General features: G+C 37.1%; 1 protein-coding gene across 1 annotated transcript in view; it reads right to left on the bottom strand.

The window, feature by feature from the left end:
• The window catches only part of SLC9A9 (solute carrier family 9 member A9), a 182,598-nt gene that overhangs the window by 126,539 nt on the left and 32,838 nt on the right, over positions 1–23,221 (bottom strand). Inside the window, exons 6-7 of the mRNA XM_053951725.1 lie at positions 13,064–13,179; positions 4,974–5,079 (exon numbers count right to left, since the gene is read on the bottom strand). Coding sequence (XP_053807700.1) covers positions 4,974–5,079; positions 13,064–13,179 — 222 coding nt within the window. The remainder of the gene's footprint in view (positions 1–4,973; positions 5,080–13,063; positions 13,180–23,221) is intronic.

Here is a 23,221-nt window from a genome sequence, read left to right as displayed (position 1 = left end):
TTTATGTATCACTGTCATGATCTGTAGTTACACAATGAGCCTTATCTTTGTTTCTTTCTTCTTTTTCCTAGCCTTGCCTTCACAATGTTAATTTGTTGCTTTCACCAGTTCATTTTCTTACATCTTTATTTCACCATCTCTTCTCACCTTAGAAATCTATTTTCTTTAAACAGGAAAATGTTGTATGTGTTGATACTTTTTACCTGTCACCTGTCTGATGGCACAGGTGCTTTTATTTCCCTCTTTCCTTCCTGGAAAGGCTCTGTGCACGCTTTGTACATTAGTTGGCAAGGAGTGAGACTTTTATCCTTTTGAAAAAGAATTCTTAGGCTGAAGAGTTCTATGTGTAGGTACACTAAATCTATTAGTTGTGTGTACATAAGGGCCCACTTATGGATAGAAGTGTTTTTTTACACTATTTCTATGAACTGATATGTCTAGGATGTGTGAATAACATCTTAGCACTCAGATACATGTTGAGAATAAATAGAACTTAAATTAGTTCTATTGGCTGTTCAATGGCTGAAATAGTATTGTAAAAGACACTAAGGAATTGCATGAACACAGGGTTTAAAAAGTGGCTAAAAATATAAGGGCTATAGAGAAACCAGCATCCTTTTCTTTCTCTTATGTGATGACTCAATACTTTTTGCCATTTGCTAATAGTGCCTAACAAATCTCAGCACGAGGAAGGGGGTTCAGGCTGACAGAATTCCCTGTGTTCTTAGACTGAACAAACTCCCAGTTACCTACAGGTGGGGAGGAAGCTGAAACAAAGGATTAGCTAAGAGAAAAGTCTTTGTTTTTTAATTGATACACATGAAACAAAAGATTTTAACACAGTACATATGGAAACCCACAATGTCGTTTTTAAAGGCCACTTTCTGAATATAACTGCAGTTTGTGGGAAAAATATGATGTGAGAACATTCAGATGTCTTTCCTTTGTAAAATTTGTTATTCAATGTGCTCAGGGATCAAAGTGTGGCAAAAACTATACAGAATAATGCTTCAAAAATGGAAGGGCAAAGGATCCAAATTAGAGGCAGTCCATGACAAAAGAAAAAAATAAAAATATAATCATAAAGGGAACTTCACATCTACTGAGATATGCATCAAGGAGACATCCATGATAACTTTCAAAGCTAATATTATTCCTGCAACTCCCAGCTCCCAAATTAATTATTCAGCAGCATGGTTACAATATCTGTTCTTGTCCTTTGCAGAACAGCTGATTTTAATATATAATACTCAAGGAACAACAGTTAGAAATTGTGAAGAGCAGGGACGTAACACTTGCTGATAATGGACAGTTGGCACTCACTGGGATAATGACCACATGAAATACAGACTGAACACTTGTAACTGCATTTGATGCTTGTCAAATGTCTGCTTTTCAGACTCTGATTACATTTCTCTCTTGTGTATGCTATGTTCAAGTTCAGTGACATGACAGAATTGAATCCACTGAAATAATAACAATACAGGTAAACAAGTACCTAGAACCAGAAAGGTTTAAAGATTCTTATTCATTTTCTATTTGAGGTCCATTATATCACAAGTTTCTTATATTTTGAAAATATCTAAACTGTACTAAAAGTACTAATACAATGGCTGTGCCTACCAGTGAGAATCACCGGTGTGTCAGAAGGAATTCTCTTGGATAATTATAGGAATCACTGTCTGAGAAAAGACAACCTTAGAGGGTGCTCAGCACCTGAATTGAGCTGAACTCTGGCTTCTGAGTTATTTTCCCTGAAATTGATACTGTTTTTCAATACATTTGTTACTCTTTCAATAATCAGTTACCTTTGCAATGTTATTTTAGAAAGCCCTGTACAAGCTTCTGCCAAGAAAGAAGGATTTGAGCATGATATCAAGGTATGTCTAGACTAGAATGAAAGTATTTTTTGAGTGAAGAAGTTGTACAATGACCTGAGTTGGTATATGTTCATCCTGGAAATATTTAAGAGGAACCACAAAACGACTTTTATCAGGATTTTCCTCAGTCAGTATTCTGGAAAACAATGTATAAGGGAAGTGTTTGTGGCATAATTAATCATATTGGTTTTTCTGGGTGAAAGCAGGTGTGTTTAATAATCTAAAAAGTCTTGTAAGGCTCTGCTATAATTTTTCTTAAATACTTGGAATTCTTGATGTTTATTTTCTGTGAGAATTCTCACAAGTTTTTATTAAAAGGAGAATTTTATCCTAATAATGAAAAGTTGTAAGAAACTCTGGAAGTGATTTTGATATGAGAAAATCCTCGTTGCATCTCCCATGCCCTTGTTTAGAGAGGTTCTTGTGTGTGTGAGCTCTCCCAGATGCACAACAGCTTGTCAGCCTTCCTGCAGCCACTGCTGTCAGTTTGAGTCACAGTGATCTCCTGCACGGATTATCTTAAAATAGCCCACTAGAAATGAAGCCTTGCAGTTAGCACAAACACCCAGGTGTTTGGTGGGGCAGGATGGCCAGAGGGGAGCTGTTAAACTGGCCCAGAGAACTGGTGTCCCTGGTTGGTATCTTCACTGTGTGCACACACTCTTGCAGCAACACAGCTCGTGTGACTTGCTAAAGCCATAGAAAAATGCAGGGGTGTCTGGTCCTGCTGCTGTCCTTCTTAAATGGAATGATAAACAGGACAGGAAAAATAGAGACTGGAGGGAGAAGCCGAAAGAAAGGCGAGAGATCAATCTAAGCCCTTGTTGGCAGACAGCCACGCTGCCTTCACCTTGCCAAATTGCCACCTCCAGCCATAAGGGCCTTCTCTCCTTTCTCTTCCTGCCTCTCCTGCAGTGAGTCACTCCTGCAGACATTATCTTACCTATTCTGTTAGATAATGAAAGACAATGTGTATTTTCATATTCTATTTTTCTGGTTATCATTATGTAGTGTACTAAATTACTTACTCTTGCTTTTCCGGATTTGTAAACATTATTCTCACACCTTTTTAAATAGACATCTATTGCTGTAATTATGAACATGTTGTGTTTGCACACAAGAATGGTATGGGTTACAGGAGAAAAAATAGCTGTTCCTTTGCAGTGACAGAAAAACAATTTTCTTCATTTAAACTCAGGTTGGTTTAGTAGGGTGTTAACGACCTGAAGCCGGCAATATTAACAGTATATCTTTACTTAAAATGCTACAGGAAGATTATATTGGGTTGCAAAAGTATTGTATTTGTGCAGAAGCTGATTATTTAAGCCAGAGAGTAATGAAATGTGAAACTAATGGTGCCATGTATTCTCTTCAGTCTCTACAAATGACTAGAGAAATCAAAGAATTAGTCACAGTGAATATATAAAAAAACACATCAAATTTCCAGTGACAAGAGATTCTATACTAAAGATTTGTAATCTCCCATGTGACAGCAAAGAAAACATGAGAAGTAGGCAGGCTGAGGTGCATAACCTAAACTTGAATACTGGGAAGAGCAGAGCTTAGAAACTCATGAATCATGTACTGGAATACTGATGGAACTGGAATCTGATGGGACTTTTCCTTTTAGATTTGTTCTGCAGTTGAGTTGCTCCTTTGGGAGATCTGTGTGCTTTGGCATCAGGGTGACTGAAAACTAGAGAGATTTAAAACACTCCGGCTTCCCTTGAGTTGCTTGGAGCCTTACTATTCCTCTATGGGAACCTTGCACTAACAGATGAGGAGTCTAAATGAGCTGAAAATGTCTCGGCTGTTATTAAACGATGCCAAGGGAGAGAGATAAAAATCTCAGACATTGCCACCTACACGCATCTTTCCAAACCTAATAGCTGCTTCAATGCTTTTCTGTGGCTCTCTCTACCGAGTTGTCTGGTCTTTGCTTACTTTTGCTTTTGTGCATTTTATTATCTGATGTACCAGAGCTCTCCCAAGTGACACATTCCAACCCCAGTCCTGGGATGTGACAGCCTTGCTGTATCTAATCCTGGACTGCTGTGCTTAGACACTGACAGCGTTTGAAAACATTGCTCTTGCTCTGAAAACTCTGGGAGGAGTTTAGTGTAGGTGAAAGTTACTAGACTGATAACTGGAGAATGATAAATTAAATAGGAATGCTATTTCTTTTTTGTAGTGTGAAACAAATGCAGGGTTTTTTTTTTTTTGCAGCAATTATTATAAGTTCAAACTCCATGAGGTTTCAGACAAAATATTAAGCTCATCCTTTAACTAAAGTCTTAAAGTCTTTTATTCTGAAAGATGGGATAAATCCTTGTTCAAGGAACCACGCTTTAAGGAGAAAGCTGGCACTGAACTGAGGCTTACTGTGAAACACCTTCAAACGTCGTGGAGAACTGAATTTGACTTTGCAGTTCTGTTACTTTTAAGATTATCTGAGAGGATTATTTGTATTTCTAGCAAAGCTCTGGGAAGCATGTAATACATGTAGAGTGGAGTAAACTTGAGATCCCATTAATCATGTACGTAGCATCTGTGTTTTTAGGACAGCACATACTTGTGTGATTTGGCCCATCATTTGTGATCTGTTTGAGGATTCCTGAGAATAAAAAAGCTATATATAAATTTAAGATACTATTATCAGCTGAAGTTCTGCCAGCTTTCAGAGACAGAAGTAGAAAAACAGATACTGTGTATCACTTTGTGGTTTTAATCTTGGAAAATAATAAATTGCAAAAAATAAAAAGAACCTGTCTTGAATTTTATAGTTGCTCTATGTCCTAGGTGCTCATTTAGCATTATATTTTCAAGATACCATAAGCTTACCATCTTACAGAATATACTGCTTTCTGGGTTAAAGAAGATGAACTAAAATTGCATTCTGGATATATAGTTGCTATGAACAGTATTGGAATTCTAGTGTTAACAAACCAAGAAAAAAACCTAAAATTACATCTTTGTAACAAAACCTTCAAATGGTATAGCTATACTTGAACAAACTATATCAGTGAGAATGATACCTGGGAATAAAGCTTTAATTGTCTCACCAAGTAAAGAATGGAGGTGGGTGTAACTTACTGAGTCAGCACGATAGCCACAGCATCATTTAGGACACTCTCTCCAAACAAGAGTGTGTATAAATCTGTATCCACATTCAGCTCATGGAAAATAGCAAGGACTGTCACTGTATGGAAAGAAAGCAAAGAGAGTTGGCATCTTCATCTTCCTCTGGCAGTTCAAGAAATAAAGCAATGTTAGAGCACTGGTTTTGAGAAGCTCAGTCCTACATATTGCCTAAGTGGATAACAATGAGTTAAGAAGGATGAACTGGAAAATATAAGATCCTTAAATTCATTAAGTCTATGACTTTTGCTGCTTCAGCTGAGTTAGGAAGAAGCTTTCCCTCTCACACAGAGAATCCTACAGAAATGAAAATGTCACCATGTGTTTCACTGTGCATAAAGCACTGTGATCTTGTGACCACAGAGGAATAAGGGAGCTGAAAAGAGTTGGATTTTGTGTGTGATGAGTAGGGGTCTAGCTGCTTTAAGAAGGATGTAATAACACTTATCCATCTGTTACACATGTTCTCTATGGGATGTGCAGCATAACCACATCCATGCTCAGCAAGGATGTGGCTCATGGTAGCCAGGAAGCCTCTGACCCAGAACAGGATATTTGACAGCTACAACCCTTTCTGAGGCTCCTTCAGCACACCAGCAGTTTAAGTTCCTTCCTTCTCCCTGAGTTACACCCTATATTTGATTTTCAGTTCACCAGTGCAATAGAAAAAATAGTGTGGTGAATTTAAACTGAAGGGGAGCAAATGATTTAGACACACATCATCAGGAGTATTTAGACATTTGGTTCATATTCAGGCAATTAAGTCCTGTAGATATTAACTTAGGCCTTCTCTGTTTTTCCCTCTTCCCTGCAGACAGGGGATCACAGTCCTTCCTGTGGTCTGTCTTGCACTTCATAATCCCCAGCTGAAGAAGGCTGTCTATGTTCTGTGTAAGTATTTTTTAAATTCTTGTTATTCTTACTATTTTCTCTTTGCATGGACAAAGCAGAACTTTCTCACTTCAAACAAAATTTAATGTAAAGACCCCCAATTACTTGTCTGGTTAAAAATTACATGGTAACTCACTGATTCACTGGTGCTCATTCTAATACATAATTGTGCAGTTGACTCAGCCCTCATATCCCAGGAATCCCAAGGACTAGGAGTGCCTCTGGGATGCCATGTTCACATCTGGCATTTTAGAAATAAAAATTATATGCTTTTGCATTCATGTGACTGCTGATAATTCATACAAGAGCATGACGAGCTGATTATGCTTTGTCTTAGAACATTTCTTGGAACTTTGAAAGCATTACTGCTAAGATTTTCTAAATGGCGCTTAAATATCTATGTAATCTCAAAATGAGTTTATAAACCCAAAATAGATTCTCAGTTCTCCTCTGAGATTTTATGTTAAAGTGATCTCTGTTGATGTGTTATCTCTGAAAAATTTTGGAAGTGTTATTCTACAGAAGACAATTTAGGAGATGTGTGTAGCTGAACATTTGCTGATATAGCTATATTTAAATTAGCTAGTTATATTTAACCATCCTGGTAACCTCACCCATCTACTCCTACTGCAGTTATAATTTAAACTAGGAAAAGAGTTCTTTCCCCAGAATAACTCAAAGGTGTAGGCAGAAGCTTTATTGACAAAAGATATTTTCTTGGTTCACCAACATCTATATTCAGGTTTTTGCCTGATTAGCAGTGCTGACTTAATGTGCTAAATGTGGACTCACTTTAGTCTCCTGCTCTCTAATGTCATTGGCATAAAACCAGACTTTTAGTTTTCTAAAACTATTTGCCACTTTCAGCTTTTGCTTATTAGCTAATTAGTTTGGGTTTTCATTAATAGTCCCTGTGATAATGATAGAAGGAAAAGAAAACAGTAATCAAAGTCAGTGTACTGCTGGGGTGTGTGTGGAGCAGGCCAAGCCAATTAGACAGATGCCTACACATTCCTCTCCTTCCTCCTGCCTCCTAAATAAACAACTTTTTCTTCTTGCTTTCTCTCCCAACTCTACCCCAAAAATATTACTTTAATCTTTTCAAATGAAAGCAAAATAATAAAGCAAGCAACACAGTAATGCATCAGTTGCCTCTTTTGGGAGGAACTCCCCAGTTCACCCAGTTCTCAGAAAGTATCTTCCATTTCAAATGTTTTCCCATTTCCAGGGGAGGTTATTGGATCTTCTTTACATGTCCCTGACTGAAGGGTCCTGTTCTCTGCTCTGGACCTCTGCTTGTCTGGCCCAAGGCAGAGCAAACTTCAGCCCTACCTCTGCTGACAGATATTTATCTGATTTGGTTTTAAAGAACTGAAATGATGCTGGTTCCACAAAACTCAAGAGAGTCTAACTCGCTCTTTAGTATTCATGCCATTTATAAATGCAATTATTCCTGAATCATGTCTAACCCAAATCTCCCCTCCTGCTTTTCAAGTCTGCAATTTCCATTCCTAGCCTAATGAGAGACAAAAATTTGTCATATTTATTCTGATTTTCTTTCAGCAGAATTTGTCTATTCAAAGACTCATTTCAGACATCTCCCTAAAATGACTCACTTCATTCAATCTCCTACTTTAGTAATGTTTTCTTGCCCTCTAATCAGCTCATATCTTTCCTGAAATACAGTGCCTAAAACCACATCCCAGTAATGTAGTTGACACTTGCTGTCAAGAAATAAAATGAAAAAATGCTGTAGAACATGTTAATAAATCCTGTTTTCCTTTTTTTTTTTTTGCTATGTATTGGTACTCATGACTCATTCTCATAGGTTATAAACTCGAAATCATTTTCAAAAGTGAATGCTCACTTCTTATCTGCTATCTATGAAGATGCCTTTTTAAAGTGTAGCATTTATCCTTGTCTGTTTTAAATCATTACAAGAATCATACTGAGTTCTAACCACACCTTTCAAAGTGTTTGCAATTTCCTTTCAGCAGAATATTGTACAATAAAGAAACATCCTCTGTTGCACTAGTCAACTCATTAATGAAAATGATAAATAGTATCTGCACAAGAACAGAGATCTGCAGGATCTGTAGCACATCCACCCTTTTAAGAGCTCCAGGAAACATTTTCACCTTGTTTTGACCACCACTGTCTAGGCACTTCCCCATGACCACATTTGCCTTCATTAATAATGAGAATCTCTGGGCATCGGTCAGAATGGACACATCAAAGGGGATGTGCTACTCTGCTATGGAAGAAAGTTAATTTAAGTTACCTTAGAATAATGCTCTAGGAATAGTCATCATGCCCAACGAAGTCACATCATGTTTTACCAAACAGATGACTTCAAAACTCAAGGGAAGTAATTTAAAAATAATCCTATATGATGGTAACCTGTCCAGTCTGTGAGAACTTTGATATCTAAGTAAAGTTTGTAGATGCTGCACTGCAGTCAGCTGGGCTCCTGGCTTTCTGAAGGCACTGCTCAGGAACAGTAAGTAGGGCTTGGAATTTGTGTGGTAACTACTCAAGACTCATTATAATTGATTAGATACAATCTGTATTACAAAGATACCAAACTACTTTTCATTCAAGTACTCAGCATCTCTTGTTTCAGTGCAAGTAAACGAGGACAGAAAAAGAGGTGGGTAAAGAACTGGCTGGAAGGACAGGTCATTGGGGGAGCACTAACACCTTCTGTGGCAGTAGAACACTGACACTGACAGAAATAACACGTACCAGAGCTGCTGACTCAGAAAGGGTTGTGAACTTAGTTAAAAACTCAGTGATGGGAAGCAGGAAATAGTGAGGCATCTAAGATTTTCACAGATTTTATTTATGCCAACAGAAGTCTGATTCACTTCTTCCTTGACTTCATGGGCTGAGGTAACATCTGTCACATGCTTAGCCCAACATGATTTCAGTTGTACCCAAGTCATATAAGTGTCTCTGGAGCTGCTTTGTGAAAGGTATCTTTTGACAAATGCAGAGACAAAATGCCTTGTTACTTTAAAAAAAATAAGGAAACAAAAAATAAATTACACCATTATATAAGGTACTAATATTATTGTACTTCAGTCTTCTGACTAGATCTATTAATATCTTTCATAGCTCATGGACCTAAATTCTTTTAGGAGTGCAGGATCCAATGGGAAGAAAATAATATTAGAGAAATCTTTTATTTCCTATTGACTTTGTCTAAAAATAAAGATTCCAATTTGAATTATAGACTCCTTTCCCTATTAATAAGTCACAGCATTCTCAGATTAGTTCAGTGGTGAATAAGAGGAAAGCAGATATATATTAAAATTAAAAACACATTTAAAAACTGTTTTACATAAAGAGTGTTTGAAATGCATTGCCTTGTTGTATTTATACATTATGCTTCTTAATGCAAAATCCTTTGATTTTATGAGAAACAGAAACTGCTCTTTCTGATAAATATCCAATTTTATCAATAACAAGAGCAGTGCAACCCACAGCTCCAGTTCAGCTGTAACCATAGTAACTTGAAAAAGGGAAGAGCCTTGTGATTGTCAATGTGACCAAAGGTAAGGGAGTTCATATAGCTCAGAAACAGCTGTGCTCCAGCAAACCCTGTGAAGATAAATCGGTTTTCTATACTTGAAACATCAAAAATTAGAAAAAAAAAAACAAAACAAAAAAACAACAAAAAAAAAAGAAAGGGCTAAAGACATGTAAAATGTCTTTGGATGAAAGGTGGTTGCCCAGAACGTGTTACTAGCAGCAGCCCTGGAGAGTGCCCAGAGAGTTGTGCTCTTTGTGCATTTTTGGTGGCTGGGGCAGAGGCCCATCTTTGCACCCCTGTGCCAGGTCTGTGCTGTTCATGATTCCACTACAGGCACTGCCCTGCAGCAGGGCTCGCTGCTGAGGCTGCCGGTCAGCCACAGGGGACAGCTGTGCCACCCAGCCCTGGGCAGTGTCACTGAGCAGGTCTCTGTTGGCAGGGACCGGGGCTGGGCTCCACAGCACCTTCCCTGCTCTGCTGCTCTCGAGCAGGGAGAGCACAGCGAGGAACTGCCCTGCACCTCTGCCGGGAGCCCAAAACCACTCCCAGAGTCAGGGCACATCAGAAACCAAGTCCCAATACTAACACAAGGAAACCCTTTCAGCATTGAAACAAGGAAACCTGTGCTGTTTTATGCCGATGAAACAATAAGACATGATTTCCTTGACAATGTGATGAATTATGCCTATTGATCAGAATAAAGAAAAATGTAAATACTGGTGTCATGCTTTAAATAAAGAATAATGAAGGGATGTTTGGGGAATTTAAAAATTCTATTTCTTAAAATTTAACCTCTTACCTGAAATCTTAAAATGAGAAACTTTCTCGACTGAAAATTATAAATTATTGGAAGGAGATGTTCTCTGTAAGATGAATTATTTGGTTGAGAGTAACCTTGTTTTGTCCCCGAAGTTTCTAACTCTCCTTTATAGAGATATGAAAGTTTTTTGAGACAAACTATTGTCTCAAAATACAATCATAAATAAGTATTGTTGATATTTAAGGACCACAGTCCCAAGTATATCCTAAATTAATTTCTTAATCTGAGTTCAAGTGTTAGTTTTCTATGTAAGAGAACACACAGCATATAAGAGCAATTCTTCTGAATTATTTTTATGCCAAAATAGCTAGATTAAAAATCTTCTGATAAACTTCAGAACTAAAACCTACGGAGTGCTGTGACAATATTTCCTTCTTCTTAACACTACTAGAAAATTCTACCTGGCATATTTTTGTTTACTACCTTGATAATAAAAGTCTTTATTTAACATGTGAACACCTACCAGTCATCTTTACTATCACAAATAAGGAGCTCAATCAAACCAACTTCTGTCAAGTCAACAGATCAGTTTTTAGCATCTTTTGAGACTTAATTGCTTTCTATAGCCAAGGGAAATTAAATCTCTTTTTGAAATGAGTTCATAATCCTACATAGTGAAGAATTAAATGAAAAATCATGTAGGAAATTTGATAGGAATTTATTACTTTATCTTAAGACTAATTTATTGTTGATAACACCAACAACATTTTACTAAAGTTTTCTTAAAAAAAAAACCAAAATGAACCTGAGTTATCACAGGTAAAATCTTTATACTGACTACTTTATGCCCTAATATGTATCAGTCCTCTAGGGAACCATATTTGAATTGATTTTGGAATGCCAGTGAGCTCTTTACAGACTTGAGATTATAATTCACTAGCAAATGCTAAAACACAATGAAATATTTTCAGCAGTGTCGACCATTTAATTGATGAAAAACTTAATTCAAAATTCTCTTAAGTCTTTGAGGGGTTGAGATTTATGGACAAGATTAGTGAACACACGAAACAACTTAGAATAGTGAACTGATAGCAGAGGGAGCAAGACTGAACATTAAAAAACTCTTGGATGTGCACAGACTATATAAGCAGAGAAGTAATTAGAAACAATATTAATCAATGACAGTTTGTCACCCTAAAAATAGTTTTCTCAACTGCAGCTTTAACTTTTTAAGCCTATTTAAAACTCTGGGAAAAGTACTCCTTGTAACTTATTCCTTACAGTTCAAGAGGAGCTTCTGTTTTGTTGATTTTTTTTCCCCTCTTGATTGTTCTAGATTAATCAGTGGTTATTTAATACTCTTATAGTCAAAATCAGTGCATTTGTCTTATACATTACTCATCATAAGTCAACATTTGTGAAACTAATTAGTCTTGGACTGGGAAATGGGAAAAGAAATGAAGCCAGCTGCAAAACCCTATTCATAGGACTATCAAGAAATGTACTTGGAAATTGTAAGAATGCTTTTATTCCATAAGCAGTTTATTTTCCTAGGTTTTCCTTGTGCTTCCAACTTCTTTGTTTTTCTCTTGGTCTGAGGATAGGCTTCAATCATGTGCTGAATTTTATTAATATAACTGGGTGATCAAAGAAGTGGCAGCATATTGGATGTGTACATTAATTTGAGAATAGCAATTTGATGCAGCTTTTACAGTAATCTTGCAACAACTGGTTTTGTGGAAATAAATTGTTTTATACTGTACTTTTAAGCTGTCAGAATGATAAATCACAAGCCCCAAATATTTTGTTAAATATTGAGACTTCATTTAAAGACTGGAAAAAATTTGTAGAACAATATTGCTTTTTCTCTTATATTTTACAAGCCAGGAATTTGAAAGCTTTATTCCTAAGTCTCTCAGAGAAGCTTCTCAAGGGTTGTTTTTTAACACTGACGCAGCATTTCACATGCATCACAAAATGTTTTCTGTTCTGTCTCCTTTAACAGCTGAGCTGAAAATTTTGAAAAAATCCATTGCACCCTTGCAGATTTTATATTTTGTCTTAGTAGATAACCTCTAAAAAATCTGCTCACCTTCTCCTTTACTGTGCTCCCACAGCTGCAAATAGCAATACTTTCAATATCTGAGTACTCTTATTGATATTATGAACATAACAAAACTTGGACAAATCTATGAAAGCTAGGCTAACTTTGAGATTAGACTGTTTTAATTAGAAGGCAGGACTAGAAGACCTCCAGACATCCCTCCAAATCAAAATTATTCTGTAATTCTGTGACTCTAAAATTGACTGAGTCTGCTTCCTAGACTTTGCCATTTACTGTAACTTTGGGCTTTAAATCTCACATCTGCAAATTCAAGTCAATGTCTTGGTATCTGTTATTTTGGAGTTGTATTTATCATGAACAATTCATTGATATCATATAAACAGTATTTATATGGGCAGATTTGAATGCTCCATTCCCCATGTCTTTAAACGGGGTTAGGTCACACGTGGATGTGAGTTGTGATTATTATCTGTGAGGCTCCAGCTTCCAGCAGTTCTCATATCAGCCAGCAACACGTGGTGTCCTGAAAATCAGAGAACGTTTTCCCAATCTTTTCAGCAACCTCAATTACAAAGTTTGTGATCTCAGCCTAGGAAAACTACTAAACATCCACAAGGGACCTCAGGAGCTGACTTGGACTTTGACTTATGATTACCAGAATATCAGACATTTAACATCTAAGGGAAGGAAAAAAAATAAAAACCAAGAACAGAGATTTTGAATATTTCTATGGCATATACAGTTCTTATTTACTCTTCTGACTTTTGGAAAAGTAATGTATTTGAAATGGTTACCTGGATCTGTGGCAGACATCAGCGATCCAAAAAATAAACAGTCAGTGAAGTGGAATTCCCATTGCTTTAATTGGCCAATGTGTACCATGGCCTTCACAAAGCCATACATTATCAACCTGTCAGGACAAGGATAAGACTGGTATTCAACAGAGTATTTAATACTTATGTTTAATTTACAGAAGTAAACAGGTTCTTACTCTCTTCAGCTTCTTTTCAATGAATGTATCACATGAATACTGAACATAAACTGGTATCATATAAAAATTCTATTTCCTGTTCAACTGTCAAATATTGTATTGAAATGCCAGAGACAATTCCAAATCAAAGGTTTTCTGGGTAATTTTCATCTGCTGTTAGCAGAGAACAAGGTTTGGGTTGATTGTTTTTCAAAAGGAAAGATAATGTAAGCTTAAGAAGACATTATTAAGACAAATTTGTCTAACGTAGAACATTTAAACAAAGGCAGTTCTAGTATCAGCTCTGTGGCTTGCTCTGTATTTCTAAATGAATTGTTTTATTCTATCAGCTTTTAAATGTTAGCATCATGCAAAGTTCCACATTAAGGTCTCTAAATGGGCATATTTAGCAACTCACAGTGTCAGTGAGCCAACAGAGTCACACTTCAAAATGCACTGCTACAGCCTCACTAGTTTCACAGGAAATATTATCACTGGTTTATGTAACTAGACAGTGCTCTCTGAGACGTGCATTCCAATTAGAATTTTGAAATAACCTGGAAAAGAGATTAACTTGTTAGAATCTGTTGCAGATTTTTACAATATTATTAATGTTCTGTCTAGTTAATAATAAACTCCATTGCATTCAATGCCTGTTCCATAAACACATAAATTGACAATTGTGCTCTTCTAACTTCAGACTCGAAACCAATCATCTAAACAAGTTCCATGCATGCTCATCCTGAGCTAGGTTTTGCCCTCAGCTTTTCTCCTAAGGTGCTCCTGAAGTCACAATGAACACAGACCTGATGGACAGATAAAGTGCAATTAATAAACAGCCTGAGAGTTAATTACAAATTGTTTTCAGATGCTTCACCAAGCTCACTGTATTGCACACAGAGAAAAGCAGAGAGGTCACCACAGCCTTCCCCAGTGGCCCTGAGTATTTGTGTACATATTTACAGAAGTTCTCTAGCACACAGTTCACCAGCAATCACCCTAAACCACGGTAAGCAGTTGTGGGTCTCCTTGATTGATGAGCTCACTTTCTCTCCCTTCCCAAAGAATAACAACTCAAGACCTTGCAGTGAACTTAGTCTTTTTATCCCCAGCAAAATTTGTCAGCTCTGAGGACTGAGTCCTTCAAAACCTGACTGTGCTGCTGCTCTCCCAATTTTCAATTGTATCCAAAGCCACAGTAATGGAAGTGAGCACAGCCATGTCTTTTAGAAATAATTCCCTAAACCTACTTGCAGGTTTGACCAGAGACACTCTTCTCCCTCATTTAAAAAATATTTTAAAATAGTAAATCAAACTAAGTTCTAACTATTTGGCAAATTTAGTACTGATAATTCTACATCTTGAAAAGATGGATCCCAGTGGATACCTGAGCTCCCAATGGTAGTGATATTACACATCATCCAGTAGTACCCAACACAGCTGTTCTGGATGGAAACCCAAGAAGGAAAGCACACCCCAAAGACAGCAGGACATTAATCCCAAGGAAATTGTCTGCACTGATAGTACTACTGCTATTATAAAGTAGGATGGGGAAAAAATGGTCTTTTTGATTTTTTAGGGCTGCTGTCATTTAATTTGATACATTTAATATATTTTTAGCAAGTTTACACCAAATTTTAGTAAATCAGATTGCTTTATTAACCAAACATCCATTTAATATATGTTTAAAAATTTGTGAAATGTCTATTAGTAACTTGTACATAAATCAAAGCATCAGTGACTCTGAATTTCCTGTGGAATGTTACTGTCTCATGGGTACATGTTCCCACCCAGTGCTCACTGCTGACACAGAGCAGGCTAGTGACACCAATGGAGTTAACATAAGAAGCTTTGAATCTGTTGAGAAGGATAGAACTTCTATTTCCAATTCCTGTCTGTGAAATCATCTTTTTTACTAATAGATAATGCTAAATTTTATTTTTCATTGTTTTCGAATTTCAGAACCGAGATCTTCAGGGCAGTGTAAAGGAAACAGAACTTGAGTGGCAAATCAGTGTAACTCTAACTTTTAATGTGGCTTTGAAAAATCTCAATTTTAAAATGATACCACAAAATTATTTTATATACTTTGTGAAAATATTTTTTAAATGTATATTGCAAATACCTTGGTAAAGCTGTTGTCTCTTGAAATGTGGGATCTTTATATCTGTGTTCTAAATGATCCTTATCTGATAATTTTATAGAGTAAGAGCTATTTTCTGTATAAGCCTGGATTTTGCATCAATATTGTGAACTGTGCATCATTTAGAGCACTGTATTTACCACAGGAGAAAGTGTCCCTGCATTTTCCCCAAATGAAGCAGTGAGTAGGATTCCGTGCAACAAAAAGAATGAGGCACAGAGTTGGGCAAGGACTTAGGATAGGAGACTTCTGTTGAAAATCTGAGTCCTCAGAGCTGCTGCCTTAGGTCCCTGCTGCACTTTCATCCACAAAGCCTCTTAACTCCCAGGAGGTTTTTTGGAGGGTTTGTCCAGCACTGTGTGTGTCCAGCACGTCCTGGTTGTCTAGAGATCCTCTGGGATTCCCAACTGATGAATGGCCTGTCTGCCAGTGAGAACTGTAGGGACATCCTGACTGTCACAAAGCCCAAAGCTGCAGGCAAAGGAGGTGGCTCCACTTTGCAGTCCCTTTCCACTCTACTCTGATAGAGCAGGACAAGTGAGCCTCAGAGCCAAAACCTTGCTTCACCCCATTGTCCTTTAGTTTTCCTACACTAAGATGCCGAACAGGGTTCCAGTTCCTACAAGCAGCTCCACCTTGCTCAAAAAAAGCAATTATTCATTAAATTAGGCAGTTGGGATGTGCATGAATGTGACAGTGGGATATGCCACCAGGTGCCACGGGTCCTATCCTGGGTGATGGAAGTCTGACCTTAAGCCTAGACTTTGAAGTCAAATTCTTTTCCCTCTGTCCCTCTAGCTTTGTGTAAGTGTTTCGAATTCTGTTAGGTGATAAAGTGTCCCAAACTATGCAAATTTTTTTGCATCTAGGTATATATGTCTGTTCTATAAGCTACATAGAATCAATACCGAGCAGGGAGTTGATTTGGAATTGTCCTAACTCCTTATTAACTTCTTTTTGTCATGAATAAATCCTCAAATTCAGCCATGTATTTTTGTGATCAGAAAGTGGATGATTAGAAACATGATACTTTAGAAACAAATTGCAGCTAAATTGATCAGTAATTAAAAGTTGCTGAAAACGTCTCAGTTGGACTTAGTGATGGTTTGGTTGTTCAGAAAATGTTTGTGAATAACTGATTTGTCATAGATTTGGAAGTGTCATAAAGTAAGAAAACAGAAGAATAAAATGCAGATTAGATTTGCTGCAGGAGACCTGACATTTTCTACACCCAAACATATTTTTTTAATGTCTGGGGAGGAGCCCATCAAGTTAGAGCAAGTATTGTACCACTTCAGCAGGAAAAGAGAAAAACAGTAATGTAATATAATGAAACCCATGAGAATTCAGAATTTTCCAGATTACTCAATTCTGGCACTTGCAAAGTGCCTCATCACTAAAAAATGCTATATAGAATGCTGTCATTACACAGTAGAGGAGGCACCATGTAAACATTTGACTTGCTGAAGTAAGAATCTTCTGGGAAACTGAACTTTAACTACCACAACTTTCAGTATGAACCAGCAAGTAAACCACACAAACCACAAAAAATCTCAGCACAATGACACAAAAAACCCCTTTAAACTGACAAAACTAACAAAAATAAAAGTAAAGAACCAGAACAAAAACTGTTCAAGGCTTTAATTATTCTGAGCATTGGGTTTTTGCAGCCAGACTGAATTTTGAAGCTTGTTGGTGTAAAATAGTGTGGCTGAAGAGTCTATTTGTGCAGGGTCCATTCTTTTTACTACCACAGTTCTGCTATGCATTGAGGAAAGGAGTTTGGAAAGCACACTGACTGGAAGGTTCCAGTGAGTTTGTTTATAAAGCTGCTCTCCAGGAAGGCTTCTCTGGGACTGGGACATCTGCGGACTAGCTGCTGTTTACATGCAGAGGGAAAAAAACTGAAGGCCTTTAAAGAGTAATTACAACATACAAAACTTTCTAAATGCTCAGGAAGAGCTTTAGATGCAGCTCAACAGAAGCTTTTTTTTTTTTTTTTTTTTTTTTTCCAAGAGTTTCCTTTAGTAGCTATCTGGTTTTAAGGGATCTGAAAAGAGACGGCAAAATTGCTTTGGGGATTTTGGGAAGCTCTTGTCTGAAAGCTCTCAGAAGCAAAGCCTCTCTTCAGCAAACTGCTAGAGGAAGAGAGATAATTGGTAGTGTTAGAGCAGAGGAAGTGGGGTATGTCTGGTGCAGAATGGGGAGGCTGCCGGAAAGATGCAGAGGACAGAAGCATTGCGAGTAATCACTAACAGGATCAGAGAACGCTGGGAAGGGAAAGATACCAGAGTTTTGAAGACAGGGAGGCTGAAAGCCTGGCAAGAGTTTTAGTCCTCGGGGTGGCAAAGAAAGGCCATGTCGGTAACAGGTGAGCACAGCACACCCAACAGGTCATCAGACAGCAGTGGCTGTGCTGCTCCCAAGGCAGCTGGGGAAACCAGCACCCCTGGCAATGTGACACTGCAGGGGTGTCCGAAAGAAGTGCTGAGAGCTATGAACAGTGCACAAAGGGGACAAGATGACAGTGCATAAGGTACCTTAGGTACATGTGAGATGAGACAAATGCAAATTGAAAAAAAATCCTTCAAATTCCTTGGGGTAAAAATATGCCTCACTGGTGTAGTCAGACAAGAAATCTGTGCCAAGCTTTGCCTCCTAAATATCCCAGCCACACCTTCAGCGTGCAGGATCTGGCATCACAGCACCTATCCCTCTGCAATAGAGCAAACTGAAAAAATTATGGCAATAAATACATATTGGCAGGTCAGTTTATAGGCTACTGCTTCTTTGAAAACTAACTGCATCCTCTCATGCAAACTAAAATGGGAAAACCTACCAGTTCTAAAAGAATCTACTCTTAATTTAAAGCTCTAGGAGACATAAATAGAATGTAACAGAACCTGCTAAGTGAAGATATACAGCACACACACATGCTCTGTATCCTCAATACAGATAGCCCCATCTGCCTGATGATTTTATCAGCAGTTGTATTTTGTTCAGCTTTGTTATTCATTGCATTATCACTGCTGAATCTCACTATGGGTCTTTATTGTGTTAAAGGTTTTAAAAACATAATTCCAGATTTAAAGTGATTGTGCAGTTATGCTGTGTGGCATGGAAGAGACTTGTAATTTAAATCTTTCCTGCCAAATATGCTTTCTCGTCTGCAGAGAATTTTTTATCTCATAGTCTAACTCCCTTAAGAATCTTGCCCTATCTAGACATGATTATCTTGTAGCTTGAAGCCAGTTGAACATAGCTACAGATTGTAATCATGCAAGTAAAAGATGAAAAAATATTCCTTCACATTTCTTCTTTTTCACAAGGAATAGTGATATTAATAAACCAATGACAGGAAAAGGGGATGATTTTATTCTCAATTGTATCTGAAGTAACATAGTGATCGACTGATACCATAGTAGAAATAAAAAGTCAGTTGTCAGAATTTAAAATATATGCTGAAAAACCCAGATAGTAGAGATGAAAATAAAAATTTATTTCTTTATTTTGATCTTTCTGTTTCTAACATACCAATATATTTCTATAACTTTTTCCACACAATAGAATTCTTCACATCAAATGCTCTGGCCGCAGTGATCTGTTATTTCAAATTGCCCTGTGTGCTACTACTTCCTTCTTTTAGTTCTCTTTTAAATCAGTTTTGTCACTAGAAAGGGTAGTATCATGGGCTTTTCTCCAAAAAAAATCATTTTCTCACTAATCAAAGCAGGAGAAAACCTCACTGAAGTGTGTCAGGTAACAATAAAGCAATAGTAACATTACCTGAAGTTATTCTATATAAATCACACAAGAAGCAAACCCCTCTGGCTATAGAAATAACAGAGATCAGAAAAGAACCCGACTTCACAAATCACTGCATCCCCAGTTACCTGGGGCACAGTGACTGTCCAACAGCTGAGCATTAGAACTACAGAGCTGCAGCTCTCACAAAGCTTCAGCACCAGCAGATCTGACACAGCTCCAGCGAGCCCTGCTGAGCTGCAAAGGGCCTTGGCTTGGCTTTTCCCAATGGGCAGTGCCAAAGATCTACCACAGAGATTTTGGCAGACACAGATCATCTTCTGTGTGCTTCTTACATCAGAAGTTGGGATGGGAAGCTAAGTGGAAAGAAACAGACTTTACACCTCAGAGACAGGGAAAGAAAGGCTGTGTTTCAGTAACCTCAGGTCCACAGGCAGCTTGGCTCCTCAGACAGTCCTGTGCTACTGGAGTTTTGGGAAAGTGAAGGCTGTTCAGAGTTATTCAGTCAAGCAAACAGGTATTGAATGTGAATAAAAAATCCAGCCCAGGTTTCTATATCAGTCAATTTGGGGGCCACTGGTAATAGAAAAAGTGAAGAGATCTGAAAGAGGCTTCAAAATTGCAGGGCTGTCATGCCCTGTTGTTTCACTTAAGGGACAACCATCCATATTTGTGTTTGAGGCTTTAGGACTGGCTTGAACAAGATTATGCCAAAGGCCTGAGTGCTCAGAAAGCCTCAGTGTCTGAGCCTTTGCTCAACTACAAATATCTCCCTATGGACTTGTCCTCATGAAAGTAAAGAATAGCCACACGTCAGTATGATTTTTATTTTGGTTAGTCTTCTGTAGTACATTCAACCATGGGTTGAATTATTGAAATCTAGAGATGCTTTCCTTTAAAATGGAAAAACCCATTTCACCCAGGTTCAAAATTTCAAGATACAATTGTAGATTTTGCTGATAAATGCTAAAAGTGTAGCAAAAGTAAGGAATGACAAAAAAGTGTAAGGTATGAACACACATGAGATGAAAATTAGTTGAGGTCATCAATCTTCACTGGAAGCTGTCAATAAATGATTTTTTTTTTTATCTCTTATCTGCTTTTTTCAGCTGACTTTCAATAGCCCTTACTGTATTAGAGGTTTATAACATACAAACCAATTCACCACCACTCACAACTGCACACTATGATTTAATGTATTTTTAATATTTCTCTAATGAGTATAACACAGCTTCAGGATCCTGTGCTCCTGAGCTCCACTTAAATTAGAGCCATTATGCATTATATGCATAACAACCTGAACCTCTGCAATGAAAAACCTGCACTTGATCTCAGAGTGCTGAGTAAAATGTAATAATTACTTGGGTAAATGAGCCATGAAACACTGTCAACTGTACTGTGTCCCAATCATAGTGCCACTTAATGTTTTATTGCACTACACAAATTTAAACATTATCTCAAGATTTACTTTACTCAGTGTTATAAATTGAGAGAACCTTTGAAAAGGAGATGAATTACTGACAGTCATACATACATAATTTGAGACAGATATCCTCATCACAGTAAAAATTAACTCTAGAAAAGATTTTCCAGATATAATAATGTAAATTATTTTAGAAAATTCAAAATCACTATTTTACAGAAGGTGGTGGCATTCTAAAAAAATATTAGTGACACCAAGAGACTTTCATTATGAAAAAAGGACTGAAAATACCCAGTTTACAGAGAGAAAATAAGACAGTGATTGTATTATCTACAGGTGTTAAATGTAATTAAATGTCAATAACTCAGAGTTCTCAGATTACACAAATGTTGTCTTATCCTGAACTAACACACCAAGTCAGTCAGGGTCAGGTATATTGTGTTCACTGGTTAATTGGCTCATTCAGTCAGTCAGCAACAAATTCACTTGGCCAATGAGATACTTCAATGATGACCATAATTCTAGCAATCAGAACATGCAAGGTTTTTCTTTACCTACAAGAAGTCAACATTCTGAAGAATTTAGTCTGGTCTAAATATTTAGGGGTTTTGTAAGGTCAAGAAAACCTGTTGCAGCTCATAAAATTACCTCCAATATGAGAAGATTCTCTCTAGTTCTCAGCTGAGTGGGTGCTTTGTATTCTGAAATGTTAAGACCCCTAATCCCATCCCATTATCAATATAAATGTCTGACTTTAATATTAAAGACTCTGCTAAATCCATGGCTTTAACCACATGTGATAGCACTAAGTGTCTCAGATTAGCTATGGACCCAGAACAAAACTTGGTATCTGTTTTCTTCACCTTTGAAGCTTCAAATGTGCCAACATATAATATCACTGTGTAGCACCTTATTATTATCTTGACAGAGGGATATATGATGATAATTTTGTCTTTTCAACCTCAGGAATATGGTATGTGTGAACTCCACATGACAGAAAAATCTTACTTTCAGAAATAGTTTTCAGGACAGTCAAGAATGCTAATATAAAGAGAATGCTTTCCACTGTCTGTGGGAAGTCCTCAAACCTTTCAGATCTGAGTGATTAAAGGGAAAAAACAAGTCTGATTCAGTAGAAATTCACAAAAAAACTATTTTGAGTCAAGAAAGTGAGAGCCAATAATGTTTTGAATTCCCTCTCCAAGTATAGAAACATTACTGCATCCTAACCTGCTATCAATCCATGTTAAAGGCAGACTCATGCTTCTGGTTATTATTCATGCTGAACTAATTAATGAATAATTCAGCTATTCTCTAAATTTCAGAATGAACTCCTTCAAAGATTCTGAAACAGCAATATGTTTTCCCCACATTTGAAACTACAGTGTAAGTATTGAATTTTACACATAAATCAAGAAAATATTTTCATTTAGTATTTCATATCAAAATACATAAACCCCATGATCTCATTTGCAAGGAACTTCTACAACAGGTTTTCACTGCAGCACCTGATGTTTGCTTTAAATTAACTTGTATTATCATTAAAAGGTAATCAGGATCAGTTCGTGATTTCAGAATAATGTAAATTAGATTAGAGAATAGCCTGCTGTAAAATAGGGCATGAAATGAACTATAACGAAAAATGTTTGAAACAATTTCAACATTTTTATTGGATTAGCTCAGTCAAATAGTGGTACAAGTAGCTCAAGAACAAAGAAAAGAGGAATTCATCTTCATTCAATAAATGAAGATTGCCAGGTACCCTTGACAGGCATTTAAGTTAGTGCAGTTTTCAAATGTAAAATTTATTGTTTGATGAAAAAGTTAAATGTGTTTAGGACAGACAGGGATATTGCCAAGGCTTGAGAGTTTCCGGGTGCCTACCTGGGCTTGGTTCTGTCTCCCTTAGAAATAGGGGACACTTTGGAATATCAACCAACTTTAAGATACTGAAGTTCCACTTTTCTAAATTAGAGTGTGGTTACATCTTGGGATTTGGATCAGTCTTGTGCCTTAGTAATTGAAATCTAAAATTGAGACCTCTGAAAGTGTGAGAATTTCTGTAAGTGTATAGACAGGAAAAGAAACACATCCAACCTTTAACAAACATTTCAACTTTAGGTTTATTTTTAAACAGAATCCTTGCTCTGATGAATAAAGATGGAGGAGAATGATAAAATTTCTTGTGCCCAGGCTAGCTCCTGTTTCTAGTGATAAGAGTATTGATGTGCATGATGGTCATTGCTCAAGTGAAAACAGTTTTTTTTTTGTTGGAAAAGAAAAATTAGCTGATGGACAGGCTTGCAGATAGGCCTAAAGTGACATGAAACTACTGTGATGAACTTTCAGGAACAGAAACCTTCCAAGCCAATAACTAACTTCTCAGGGTGGAAGTATTTGTGGTGATACGATTCAGAACGAATCAGCAGCACATGAACTTCAAAACATTTAACCTGCGGCAAGCAGATCATCTCCTGCTTATACAGTTATCCTTAACTGGTGTGCTAGATAGAAAGAGTTTTTAATACATTAAGTATGGCAGCAGGGTCCCCAAGAAGCCTACTATTGTGTTACTCTATATTTATTTTAAACACTCTTACTAATAAGTTTGTGGCTTCTGAAGTTGTAATAACGAGTTTGACAAGTATCAG

Source organism: Vidua chalybeata, chromosome 10 (genome assembly GCF_026979565.1).
Source record: "Vidua chalybeata isolate OUT-0048 chromosome 10, bVidCha1 merged haplotype, whole genome shotgun sequence".
NCBI classification, from domain to species: Eukaryota; Metazoa; Chordata; class Aves; order Passeriformes; family Viduidae; genus Vidua; species Vidua chalybeata.
The sequence above is the reverse complement of the archived record's forward strand: the minus strand, read 5'-3'. Positions and strand labels throughout refer to the sequence as shown.